Genomic DNA, 13,401 nt, shown 5'->3' with positions numbered 1-13,401 from the left:
AGCCCGACCCCAGACTAGGCCTCGCGTTCCCGATCGTCAGGATCTGACCCTCCCACCTCTGCCGTCCCATCCCGCACCCCCGGAATGGGGGAGCCCCTCGGTTCCCCAGGATCCCTCGCTGCCTTTGCTCAGCCCGACGTTTTGCCTGCCCGACCTCGCACCCTTTCCTAAGTGATGTGAGCCCCTCGCCGTTTCCCTCCACAGACCCGGATCCTTTCCAGAAAACACTAGGTCTAAATAATTCCCGAACCAACAGTCAGCACAGGACACTGAAACTCTTCCCTGCTCCTCCAGCCCACCGTACCCAGCCACTATCACTGCAGAGGCGGGCCTCGAACTCGAAATCTGCAGCTACCACCTCCCCCCAGTCCCGCTTTCTCGCACCTCCCCACACTGGCCTTGACGCGCACGCGCATTTTCATTGGCGGCGCGCTCCCGCCGCCGCTCCGTAATTCGCATGCGTGCTAAAGCCGAACACATCCATCAACGCATGCTCAGCCTGACCCACTGGCTGGCCTAGCCCGTGGCGCATGCGCAAGGCCAGAAGCCGGCGAAACCTGATTTCGGCCTGCCCGCGCGGTACCTCCTCTTCCTCTTCTTCCTTTTTGAGGCTGGCCTTCCTTTAGGTGCCTCTTCCGGGACGCCCAGGCCAGTTCTGAAGTGGCCAGTGTCCTTTTTCCCTGTCTTTCTCACACCCTAGATTCCCAGACGCCATTTACTGGCAAGTGGCTTGTTTTGGAACCTCCCTTCCCCCCACCTCGTCCTGTCACCGGAGAGTGCGCGTCGCGCCCCAGGAGCCAATCAGCAATCGCTTTAGGTAAAGCACCCGCGAGCCCGCGTGAAGTACGCGCACTGGTGGGGGCGGGGCTTGGGGAGGCGGAGCGCGCCGCGAGTTCCGCTCCTTCTGAGACAGTCCTAGGGTCAGAGGGACTCTGGCGGGTGTTCAGGCTGGGTAGGGAGTCGGGGCAGTGGCTTGAATGCCAGGTTGGTGAGTCGGGACGGGGGCGGCAAATAATGGATAAATAGAAACCACTCCTGGGAGTTCCTAAGAGGCAGAACCTGCCCTAAAAGGACTGAGACCGTCCCTGCAAAAATGTGAAGAGAAGCTTAACTTCCACGCAGATTCTAGGCGGCCCTCCAAGTACGGAAGCTTGAGTTATGGGGTTCCCCAGGGGAGGCTTTGTAAACTGAGCCTGCAAATATATGTTGATATCCTAAAGAGCCCTTAGAAGAAGGTGTGAATAGATTGTTGTGAAACTCTAGGGTGCCAGGTGTGCCAAGAGGATGTATGGAAACACAGTTGGAAATTGGGAGCTAACTGAATAATTTGCAAATAGCTGCTTTGATTCTGGAAGGTTCTCAAAGGGGAGTGTGTGAAGAGATGTCTTAAGTACTGAGGGAACTCCTCCGCCAAAGAATAAGTAAAATTAGAATGTCCCAGGGAGGCCACCATAGGAGCCCAGTGCATAGAAACTTAAGTAGGCTGGCTGAGTTTGGGGGATCCTGGAGCCTGGAAACCACACTGGGGTCCTCAGATTGCATAAAGATGGGTGCTCCCCCAGTGTTAAGTAGATTCAAAATATTGTGAATGTGCCCAGAATAACTGCAGGCAGACACTTAACTTCCCTGGAAAGACATCCTCTTAGGTACGTGAACAGACACTGGTCCTGGGGCACAGTCTCCAGTGGGGATAAAGACAGACACTTAAGTACTGGGGAGGTTTCCAGAATAATGTGGAAACAGACACTTAATTGCAGGGGAGGAAAGAGTCCCAGTTTCTGAGAAGATGTCCTTTGGAGACTGTAAACAATCATTTAAGTCCTGAATGAATCATTTTCCGTAAACAGGCCCTTGTCCTCCTTTGTCTAGGAAGGCCATCTTCATCCTGGTTTGTGGCTTGGGACAGGTCACTTAGAGCAGCGAGAGGGGCCAGGTAAGCCCCTGTCTAGCTAGCAAAGTTGTTCCTGCATCCTGTAAACAGTTATGTTAGTTCTGGAGCATCTGTCACTGGGCCCTGTTTATGTCACTACCTGAGGTGGGACAGGGAAGGATTCATAGGATTTAACAGGTTCTTAAGAGCTAAGCAGGGCTGAGCAGACTTTCTGTAAAGGACCAGAGAGGAGTTGTTTTAAGCTCTGCATAACACATCGCCCCTGTGTCAACTACTCACCTCTGCCATTGTATCAAGAAGGCGGCCGTAGACATTTTGTAAATTGATGGATGTGGCTGTGCTCCAGCGAAACCTTGTGTTTAGAAAAACAGGAGACAGACCAGTTGCCAGCCTGACCTCTGAGCTGGGGCAGATAGCCCCGTTCTAGTTAGGTACTCAGAAGACCTCCTTAGAATGAAACTCTAGAAACTTTACCGAGGGACCTGTAAACCAGTGCGTAAATGGCAGAGAGTGGGTCCTGCCCGTGAGACCTCGAAATGAAGTGAACTTTGGAGGGAGGGTGGCAGACCATCAGGGTAGAAGGTAAACAGACTGAAATGTAGAGGGTACCAGGTTACATTAGGCCTGTAGTGTTCAGTCTGGGGAGCCTATTACAGATATGTAAGGAAAGGACTTGCTGCATTTGGGGAGGGAGAATATCCCATTTTTATGTGAATCTGCCCTATGAATTGTGTCACTGTTGGAGCATTTCAGTAGTTAAATAGTTTTGGTTTAAAAAAAAAAGTTTTGGTGACAAGAAGGAGAAATATATTTGTTTCTCACTGCCTCCAGAGGTTAATATGGGGCTGCTGAGCCTTCTGTCTTGTTATACCATGCCGTCCATTAAAGTTGCTGTGTAGCCCAAGATGACTCCCTGAACTCCAGCCTCCACACCCACGTTCCTTCCAGCCAGGAAAAGGAAGAAGCAGAAGACACATGCCAGCTTCTATAAAGGAAGGTCTCTGAAAGCTGCCAAACCACACTTCTAATGTAGCATGATCCAGGAAGCACTTAGTCATGGGGCCTCACCTAATTGCAAACACACCTGAGAAATGTGTTCGGGACAGCTATGGAGCACAGAACTGGGTTTTTCTCCTTTGGGTTTTTTTGGTACCAGGGATCAAACTTGAGTCCTTGTGCTTGCAAGGCAGGTGGTGGAACCTCTGAGCTAAATCCACGGCCCTGGGTTTTACTCTTTTGAAAGGAGTAAACAGTGGCCAGAGAAAGCCCATCGGCAGCTGCCGCCCAGCCACAGAGCTCTTTTGGAGGGCAGGGCCTTCATGTGGTCTCCAGGAAGGCAGTCGCAGAGGGAAGAGACTCTCTCCACCTGAAATTCCTCATCCCTCCCGCAGGCCGCCATGTCCGAGTCGGGGCACAGCCAGCCTGGGCTTTACGGGATGGAGCGGCGCCGGCGGTGGAAGGAGCCTGGCACTGGTGGCCCCCAGAATCTGTCTGGGCCCGGCGGTCGGGAGAGGGACTACATTGCACCATGGGAGAGAGAAAGACGGGTGAGTGGATCCCGGAGCAGCGTGCCTGTATCTCTGTGTCCCGTGGTGTTGCTTGAGCACCTGCCACGTGCCAGGCTTCGATCCAGGTGCTGAGGTTTGATCTCTAAACCAGATGGCCCCTGTGGAGTAAGAAGGTGGAAAAGGGAAAAGGGGCTGCTTTAGACAGCACAGCGCGAAGAGCCAGTGACGTTTGAACAGAGACGGAAGGAGATGAGGGAAGAAGCCACGTCCAAATCTGAGTTGACAAGCATTCTAGACAGTGAGGACCGTATCTGCAGAGTCCCTGGGGTAACCTGGACCAGAGCTCCTGTCTCTGCTCACCAGAGGAGGAATCCAAGGCATCAGTGAGGCGGTTCCACCCAGCCAGCAAGAGGCAGGGCCAGGTTTGAACCTAGATCTGTCTAGCCCCAGAGCCCCAGCTCTTGTCTACCTGGACCTGTCTAGAGCACAGCTGATCAGAATGGTCCAGGTCATGATTCTGGAGCCAGGCTCCCTGGGTTTGGACCCCGGCTCCGTTACTTATTAACTGAGCAAGCCACTTAACCTCTGTGTGCCTCTGGTGGATTGGGGGTAAATGGGAGTCTCCAGGGTGGTTGTAAAGTTGAGGGGATAACATGGAGGCTTTCAAAGCAGCACCTGGCACACGAGACCGTCTGCAGTGTCCAGGAGCACCAGGGACACATCCTGAGTAACTGTCTCCCTCCTCCCAGGATGGCAGTGAAGAGACCAGCACGTCGGTCATGCAGAAAACCCCCATCATCCTCTCGAAACCTCCGGCGGAGCGGGTGAGTTGGGGGGTGGGCGGCCGGGAGGGGCCTCCTCCAGTGGCTGAAACCTTCTTACTCCCATAGTCTAAGCAGCCACTGCCACCAGCTGCCCCTGCTGCGCCGCCAGCTCCAGCCCCTCTGGAGAAGCCCATCGTCCTCATGAAGCCACGGGAGGAGGGGAAGGGCCCAGGGGCCGGGACAGGAGCTTCTACCCCTGAGGGCACTGCCCCACCACCCCCTGCAGCCCCTGCACCACCCAAGGGCGAGAAGGAAGGGCAGAGACCCACGCAGCCCGTGTACCAGATCCAGAACAGGGGCATGGGCACTGCTGCGCCCACAGCGATGGACCGTGAGTTGGGGCTGGGCGGGCTGGGCTTGGGAGTGGCACCCGTGTTCCCAGACCCTCACCGCATCCTCTGTCTCCCCCTTGCTCCTTTCCAGCTGTTGTGGGCCAGGCCAAACTGCTGCCCCCAGAGCGCATGAAGCACAGCATCAAGTTGGTGGATGACCAGATGAATTGGTGCGACAGCGCCATTGAGGTACCGGGTCCCCCTTCCTGAGCTTCGCTGCAGCCCAGGCCCCCATCCTCACCCTGCCTCCAGCTCTCAGTAGGCACTGCCACACTGGACCACACTCGGGCGGCTGCAGCGGTGAGGGTGGAGTCCGAATGCTCTCACCTACCCAGGGCTGACTTTCAGCTAGCTCAGCTCCATCTCATGTTAAAATCCTGAAATACACAGAGGCTGCTTTGTGAGAAGAAACCCTCACTGCCGCCCTGAGTGGCCGGGGTCTCCTGCACCCTCCCATGCTGTCTCGGTGTTAACTGGAGGTCCCTGGTCCCGGCAGCCTCTGCTCTGGTTCAGACCTCACCTGTCCCACGCCTGTCATGTCACACTCCTGCTCAAGTCCCCCCTCTCCTCCCCCAGCAGCCTGAATGTAGGACAACAGCTGGGCCCATGTGGTACCTGGTCCCTGCCACCTCTGTATGCACTCTGCCATCCTGTATGGCGGTTACTGCTCTCAAATCACTCAAAAGGCTGGTCCAACTAAACAACTAAGGAACAAAATTTGAAATTGTATCTTTGGTTCATGTAAATAGCCACATGACACATGTGACTGATGCTCTTCTGTTTTAAAGTTTTAAACTTCATCATATCTTGCTTGGCCCAAGGCTTTTAAGCTTCTCTGGTAGTTCTGAGGCACAGCTGTTTAAGGCAGAGCTGTTTGCTCTAAGAAGTGTCTTATGCCCCCTGGTGGCAAAAGTCAGCAGTGCTGCTAGCGCTGTTGTAGAGGTCTCTGGAATCTCCCTAAGGACTCTTTAAATCCCACAGATGGGAACCTCGGTTGTTCTGATCTCTCCTGTGCGTGTGACGACCTTTGTCATGTGTTCCCTTGCGTTCCCAGCTTGCTAGAAGCAGGAGGCTGCTCCGGTAGCCCTTAGATATGGCATCTTGTCTTCTCTGTTCCTGGGCCTCACACTCCCTTCCCCGAGAGCAGCCTCCTCTTCCCCACTGTGTTCCAACCACTTTGACTTAAACTTTTGTTTCTTTTTTTTCTTTTTTGTTTGTTTGTTTGTTTGAGACCAGATCTTGCTGTGCAGTTCAGGCTGTCCTTGAACTCATTCTGTAGCCCAGGCTGGCCTCGAACTCATGATGATCCTGCCTGAGCCTCCCAAGTGCTGGGATCACAGGCGTGTGTCACCATGCCTGGCTTCTTATACTTTATTGACCATACCGGGCTCTTTTCTACAGTTCTTACAGATGCTGCTCTTGGCACTCAGAACGTTCCACAAAACCCCACTATGACACCGGAGAGAGGCCCTTTGCCCATACGAGTGGATTAGCTATTGTGCCAGCCACAGAGGTCTCTGGGGTCCCCCTCTTACATCACTGACAGATTTTAAGCTCATATTCCTACCTCTTCCCACAGTACCTGTTGGATCAGACTGATGTGTTGGTGGTTGGTGTCCTGGGCCTCCAGGGGACAGGCAAGTCCATGGTGATGTCATTGTTGTCAGCCAACACTCCCGAGGAAGACCAGAGGTAAGGCGGCATCAGGTAGGGGTGCAAGAGGCCAGAAGGGATATGGGTGCCCAGCTGGGGCAGGGGCAGGGTGGACCTGGGTGTTATAAGTGGCATTACCAAAGGACTTCAGGAAGTTCTGTCCCTTCCCTAGGTCTGAGTGGCTTTATTGGGTGACGAGGATGATGAACTGGACTATGTGTGGCTCCAAGGCGACCTCTCTGTCCTTTTTCCTTCCCTTCCTGCCTTGCCCCAGTATGGAAGCTGGATAATAAAGTCATTCAGGCTTTGGATTCAGGCCCCTCAGGCTCAGTCCTATTACCAGCTGCTTGCCCTCGGCCAGGACATTTCAGGGGATATCTTGGTTACTTTTCTCTCATCACTGAGACAAAATACGCAACTCGCCAAGTTATAGGGGGAAAGGGTGCATTTAGGTCACAGTTTGTAAAGGTTTCAGTCCATAGTCAGTTTGCTCCAAGGCAGGGTGGCTCGGCAGAGGGTCATCACAGAGGAGAAACAGTTCATGGCACCCACTCGGTAGCAAAAGCAACGAGGGATCTTGACAGTGTTTTTCTGCCCCTTTTATCCAAACTAGCAGGATTAGGGCAGGTGCCGAACCAATCAGTGGGCTAATTTAGTAGTCACACCCTTAATCCCAGCATCACACGCTCTAGATGCAGCCACCTCTGAAAATGCCCTTGACCACTTGAGGCTTTGGGGGCCATCTAGACACAAACCATAACGGGGATTTTGAGAGGATAAGGCAAGATGAAGAGGGAGCAAGTTCATAGGCACTTGCAGTAGCGCCTGAGTGCTCATGGGAAGATGGCTGACAGGGTCTGGGAAGTACAGTGGGAAAGAACTGGTTAAAGGGCGGGGTCCACAGCTTCAGTCCTGTGTTACCTTGGGAAAATGGCTCCACCTCTCTGGCCTGGAGAGGATGGGGCATGAGGATTCCCTGGCCTAAACAATATGCTTCAGTAAGGATGGAGTGTAATTGTAAAATCAGAAGTGAATTTGGGGAAGGGAAGAACTTAAGAAATAAAATCTGTAGCCAGGCATGATGTTGAACATCTGCACTCCCAGCGCTGGGGAGGCTGAGACAGGAGGATTGCCATGAGTTCAAGGCCAGCCTAGGCTATATATTTCAAGGCCAGGAGAAAGAAAGAAATAGGACCTGAAACTGGGGATAGAAAAGGGAAGGAAGAAAGAAAGGAAAGGATTAGGGAGTAGGGGAGATACACAGTCTAATTAAGGAAGACAATCTGGGATGAGGAGGGGAAGCAGCCACTTGGGGCAGTAAGGAAGGGAGACTTAATCATGGCTAACCCCTGACAGTGTGTTCAGAAGCTTCTGCACATCTGCACCGGGCTTTTCATCTGTGGGAAGAGTCCAGTTTTCAGCAGGTCTCGGAGTTATTGGAGACCCAGAAATGGGAACCACTGTCGTAAGAATGTGCGTCCTCTGGGGCTGAGCCATGGGTTCCTGTGTCCTTCTCCCAGCTTGGCTCTGTGCCTCCTCCTCTCTGCTCACTGACTTGAGCTCAGCTGGACTCCACTCTGGATCAGCTCCGGGGCTCGCACAGCTTTCTTTCCATTTCGGCTCCCGGCCCCAACTACAAAATTTCTTCATGGCTCTCAGTTCAGATTCCTGAGCCAGAGAATGCCTTTGACCCAGGCTGTGTTATTTTATTGTATTTTGAGGCAAGGTCTTGCTACATAATTCAGGGTGGCCTTGAACTCACAGCCATCCTCCTGCCTCAGCCTCCTGAGTGCTGGGATTACAGGTGTGCACCACCACACCGGGTCGCCAGCTTGTGGTTTTGACCCATCAGCCTGCAGTGTGGTGGACTTTGGTAGTGACTCTTCATCGGTCTCCTTTTGTACTTCTTCTTCATAATTCATTTCTTTCTCCCTTCCTTCATTCCCTGCTCCTTGGTCCAAGCCTTATTGAATGCTAGGAGCCTCCTATGTAGTCTCTGTGTTAGTTTAATTGAAGAATTTATTGAATGCTTACTATGTGTCAGGCACCGTTCGTGGTGCCAGGGCACAACAATATACAAACTAACAAAAACATGTCCTCATGGGTTTTTTTTTAGGGGGCTTATGTTTGTAATAGGGGAGACTTAAACAAAACCAGCTCTTTATTTAGCTCATTAGAAGACGGAAATAAAAGGGAGCAAGCTTTAGGGAAGTGGTGTTGGGCCTGGGTCACACTTTTGTACAGGGTGGTCAGGAAAGGCCTGGACGAAAAACTGACTTGGAGGAGGTGGACCATTCCAGGGAGCGGGAGGCCACGGGCCAAACCTGGCTGGAACTGCTGGGCAGCAGTGTGGCAGCTGAGGAGCAGAAGCGGGGTCCATGGCTCGGTGGTACGATGTTTGCCTCCTGTGTGCAAAGCCCTGTGTTTGCTCCCTAGCTCCTCACACAAGAAATTCACTAGAGTCAAGGGAGGAGGTGAGGTCAGAGAGGTGGCAGTAGCGGCACTGGGCCTTGTGAGCTGTTCCCCGTTCTCTCCCTCCCGCAGTCCTTGTCACAGCAGCAAGAAGGGCTTTTCAAACCAGAAGCTGTTCCGCCAGCCCTTCTGCAGTATCAGGCTTTTCCAGGCCCCAGTTTTGACCATGCCTGGAGATGGCCTGTGTGGCCTCCCCTCACTGCCTGCCCCTTCCCTCCGACGGGCCTGTTCTTTCTGCTCTTGCCCATGCTGGTCCTTGTGCTGACCTTCTTTCTTTTGCTTAGCATAGTCCTCTGCCTCAATTCCCCTCAGACACACACACCCCATAATGACCTCCCACTTTCTTGCCTGCGGCATTGTTTTTCCCTTTGGGATTGACCTTCCTAGCTCCACAAACTACCTTATCTCTGCTCAGAATGCCACAGGCCTCTTCCTTCTAATATGTTGTTACTGATTTCTGTCGATTTGGGGTTTTTTTGGTACCGGGTGTGGAACTCAGGACCTTGTGCTTTCAAGGCAGGCAACAGAGCCACTGAGCTAAATCTCCCACCCTTTCTGTTGATTTTTAAGTCAGACCAGAAGCCCCACAGAAGCAGGCCTTGTCTGCTCTGTCCGGGTGTCTAGCAGAGAGATGTATACAGTGTTTGCTAGGTGGGCAGATGCCCACAGAAGTTACCTTTGACGGGCAGGTACTGCTCTGATTTTCCAGATGGAGAGAGGTAAAGTCACCATCTGAGTCCCAGAGCTGACTCAGTGGCCTACGGCAAGGCCTGGCTCTGCCTACTTTGCTTTCATGTCCCCAGCACTTGGCGCAGGTGGGAATGAAGGGAGCTGGCCTTCTCCCCCAGAACTGGACAGTAAGATCAGACTTTCACCATGCAAGTGTAGGGCATTCAGTGCTGTGTCCCAGTGCCTGATGCGTAGCAGGAGCACTTAGGAACTAACCTCTAGGGAGCGTACAGCCCTGTACACTCAGCATTACTCTGAGGGCTTTGCCTGGATTAACCTTACAGGAGTCCAAAAGTTTGGGTGGTATAGTTATCTCCATTTTGCAGTTGAGGAAACTGTGGGGACCAAGGTTGAGGGGTTGACTTTGCTCACTGCCACCTAGCCAGGAGGAGGCAGAGCCGAGACCGGGACCCTGGCAGCCAGCAGAGCCTCTGCTCCCAAACACTTCTGTCTACTGGCTTCAGTGGCCGAGCTGACAGCCTGAGTGTGGGTAGGAGTGGAACCTGTGGGACGAAACGCAGCCCGCAAGGTGTGGGCAGCAGGTGGAAGCTGAACCAGTGGGCAATGCCCACGACTCCTTTGTATGCACCCAGGAGGCCTCAAAGACCAGGGAATAGAGCTCCATGCACTGCATCTGTTCCTCTCCACAGGGCATATGTTTTCCGGGCGCAGAGTGCAGAAATGAAGGAACGAGGGGGCAACCAGACCAGTGGCATCGACTTCTTTATTACCCAAGAGCGGATTGTTTTCCTGGACACGCAGGTACCCGCCCCCCACTCGCCTTACCCACTGCATGCCATAGCCAGCCCGCCGGGAGGGTTTGTAAGACAGGACCCTAATGGACCCAGGCTCTTCCTGGGTGACCTGGGGTGGCTGTTGCTCTTGGTCCTTCAGCTCTTCCTGATGGATTTTGTCCGTCTTCCATTCACTCTGCACGCTGCAGCCTGAAGGACCTTTTGGTGGAGTCCTTTAAATTTTGGGCCCTAGGGTCGGGCTGTCTACATCCTGCCCATTAATACTTAGCAGCTGAGTTACTTTAAGCTTTAACTCCCTTAAGTCTCAGTTTTTCATGTGTACATGAGGATGACTATCTCCTAGGGGTTTGAAGATGCGGTGGAACAGCCCGGGCACAGTGCTTGGCTAGGACCAGGCGTGAGGCTGGCTTCTTGCTGACCCATCCTGCTTTCCTCGCTTCTTGCTGTTCTCAGGCCGGGACCAGGTGCTCAGCTTGGCACCACGTTGACTCCCTCTGTGACTGGGCCCAGACCCTACTCCCCGCGGATTCCCTCACCATGGCTCTCTCCTCTCTGACTGCACGTCCTCTTCTCTCTCCCTAAAACCACTGATGAACTGTGACCTTGGACAGCTTGTTTACGTTTATATCCATCGTTCTCTTACCTGGAGAATGAAATTGCCTGCCTACCTCCTGGGGTCTTTGTGCAGAGTCATCTAAGTGAGGTCCTGGCAACAGTGTCCAGCCTAATTAGGTGCTAGCCACTCTTAGCAGGTAGCGTGGTTATTACAGGAGTAGTCTCCTCTCTGCCTGGCTAATGCCTTCTCCCCCAGGACTCCAGGGCTGCGGCCTCTGGGGCGGCCTTCTCTTCCCTGACGCCCACGTTGCCCACTGTGTCTCCCATCGCAGCAGTGACGCACCGCGTGCGCACCCGGCAGGCCTTCAGGTCTTAGTGTCCTTGGAGGTTCAGGGTTCTGGTCCCTTCTCGTTGACGACACAGAGTATGGAAAACCTAGAATGTGAGGTGAACCCTGTGCCGACCCCAGGGACGTGGCTGAGGGGCTGGGTCAGAGGCCCGGGAGGGGACAGGAAGGTTCTGAGACAAGAGCTGTGCTCACCGTGTCTGGAGTTCGACAGTGAGCACTCACGAAAGCCCCACCAAGGAATTCTACTCTGCCGCAGAGTCGTAAGACTGTCAGCTAATTCCGCTCTTACCGTCTTTCAGTGGCGTGTCCCTTTAAGAAAAGTTTGGAGCATGAGCTGATTCTTTATATGCACTGATGTGATTTTTAAATCCTCACCAAGTTTCACACTAATCATTTTTTTCCTAAGTAATTAGCACAGTTCTGAAAGCATATGAAACAACAAATAACAAAAAGAGTCTTTAAGGGATGTGACTCATTCAAGTAAATGTTAGATTTATTAGCACTAGGAGATTTCTTCTCTTCGGGCTCACGGTGCTGGAGAGTGGTGATTTGTAAAAGAGCTGGGGAAAGTGTATTGCTTTGAAATTATTTTCTTCAGCTGCTCGCTGACTAGCACAGTACTAATTAGAAGTCACCTGCTTATGCCTGCCCTTGTTTCATACTGAGAGAAGTGCGTTTGCCTTCACCTTGTGGCACTTGGGCAGCCATAGCAGCCCCTTCCCTCACGCTGGCTTCTCTTTCTGGCTGCAGCCCATCCTGAGCCCTTCCATCTTGGACCATCTCATCAACAATGACCGCAAGCTGCCTCCTGAGTACAACCTTCCCCACACCTACGTCGAGATGCAGGTGAGGGAGCTGATCTGGGATGGGGAGCTGGACTTGGTCAGTGACGTCATTTCCGCTGTAGGACAGCCCTAGCAGCCCCCAGGGCTGTGGGAAGAGAGCGGCACTGAGAGTCCAACGTGGCCCAGCTCCTGGCCCTGCCTCGCCGTGTCCAGGGTGGCCCTGTGATGGAAGGGCCAGTGCAGCCCTCAGCAGACAGACACTGCCTAGAGGCTCATGGGCCCTTACTCTGTGTCCCTCAGCCAAGTCCTGCCATCCAGAATCCCAGTCTAGACAGGGAGACCCTCAACTCTGCACCCGCCTGTCCCCCACAGTCACTGCAGATTGCTGCCTTCCTCTTCACGGTCTGCCACGTGGTGATTGTCGTCCAGGACTGGTTCACAGACCTCAGTCTGTACAGGTGAGGCGCGGCTGGGGACGGAGCAAGGCAGAGACTGAGACTGTAGCCCAGGGTGTGTCAGGCTTCACACAGCAGCCAGAGGGACCCTTTAGGATGTGAGTAGCGTGAGTCGGCCCCACCTGACCCCTGAAAGCACGCACGTACTCAGCCCTCCACTGGCGTCGCATTGCTAAAGCAGCACCCAGCATCCCGTGCTCACTCTCCAGCATCCTGCGCCTTCTGGCCCTTGCTTTCCCTAACTGTTGGAGATGGAGTGGGCCTCATGGCTGTTTCCTCTGCAGCTCAGCCGTGGCACTCTTCACCCCTCAGCTGGAAGTGCTTGCCCTGCAGGTCTCCAGCTGCCTCCCTTGTGCTGTTCTGGTCCACCTCAGGCTTTCCTGACCATTATCAGCAGCCTCTTTCTGCGCCTCCACAGCTGTGTTTTCCTTTATTGTGTTTAGCACTGTTGTGAAGTGATGAGTCCAGCGGTCGCTCTCCCGCTTGGAATGTGAGCCATTTCGGGGAGAGGGGTCTCCAGTGCCTCGCATAGCGTCTGCGCAAGATGGGTATTTAACTCAAATTTGTGACTGCACAGCACAGGGGGCTGGCTTGTCTGACCCTTGAGGTTTTGTGTCCATCTCCTAACGTGAATGCCATCTCATTGGTTCTGTGGCAGCAGCAAGAGAGGTAGTGCAGGCCTGGAGGAGCCCTGCCCGAAGCAGCTGTAAGTTCTGGAAATGCCCCGACAAGGCTGGCTCTGAACTGTGGCCGCAGGGATCCCTTTTGGCCTCCGCCTTCAGAAGACAGTGATGCGGGGGGCAGCTTTGGGCCCAGGGCCTGCGCGGGAAGGGGCAAGAGGAGCTAACGGAGGAGAAAACTGCATTAGAAAGCAGATGGCTCCAAAGTCAGTAGGCCTGGTTTGGAATCCTGGCTCCTGCCTGTGTGTCTTTCCTCAGTTCCTCAGTAGCAGACTGTTTTGTGTAAGTGTTCAGCAGAGTTCCTGTACCGAGAAAGCAATTTATCAGTGGGAGCTTCCTGTTGGCATCAGTGATCCTGGAAGTCAGGGTGAGCTGTGGTCAGGCCAATCACAAAAAAAAAAAAAAAAAAAACT

At 53.5% G+C, this 13,401-nt stretch overlaps 1 protein-coding gene across 6 annotated transcripts in view; it reads left to right on the top strand.

The window, feature by feature from the left end:
* Positions 1-474: 474 nt before the first annotated feature.
* Smg9 (SMG9 nonsense mediated mRNA decay factor) overlaps positions 475-13,401 on the top strand; it is a 17,622-nt gene continuing 4,695 nt past the window's right edge. Inside the window, exons 1-10 of one of the 6 annotated variants that reach the window (XM_033765830.1) lie at positions 475-579; positions 701-817; positions 3,283-3,438; positions 4,149-4,223; positions 4,290-4,554; positions 4,647-4,744; positions 6,135-6,247; positions 10,060-10,171; positions 11,819-11,914; positions 12,154-12,311. In XM_033765830.1, the coding sequence (XP_033621721.1) occupies positions 3,289-3,438; positions 4,149-4,223; positions 4,290-4,554; positions 4,647-4,744; positions 6,135-6,247; positions 10,060-10,171; positions 11,819-11,914; positions 12,154-12,311 (1,067 nt within the window). In that variant the 5' untranslated portion in view covers positions 475-579; positions 701-817; positions 3,283-3,288. The other 5 variants (XM_010623247.3, XM_010623252.3, XM_010623251.3 and 2 more) reach the window with 5 other exon arrangements.

The sequence above is a fragment of the Fukomys damarensis genome, unplaced genomic scaffold, assembly GCF_012274545.1.
Source record: "Fukomys damarensis isolate Sample0158 unplaced genomic scaffold, DMR_v1.0_HiC HiC_scaffold_19, whole genome shotgun sequence".
Lineage (NCBI taxonomy): Eukaryota > Metazoa > Chordata > Mammalia > Rodentia > Bathyergidae > Fukomys > Fukomys damarensis.
This window is presented reverse-complemented; position numbering and strand designations above follow the sequence as displayed.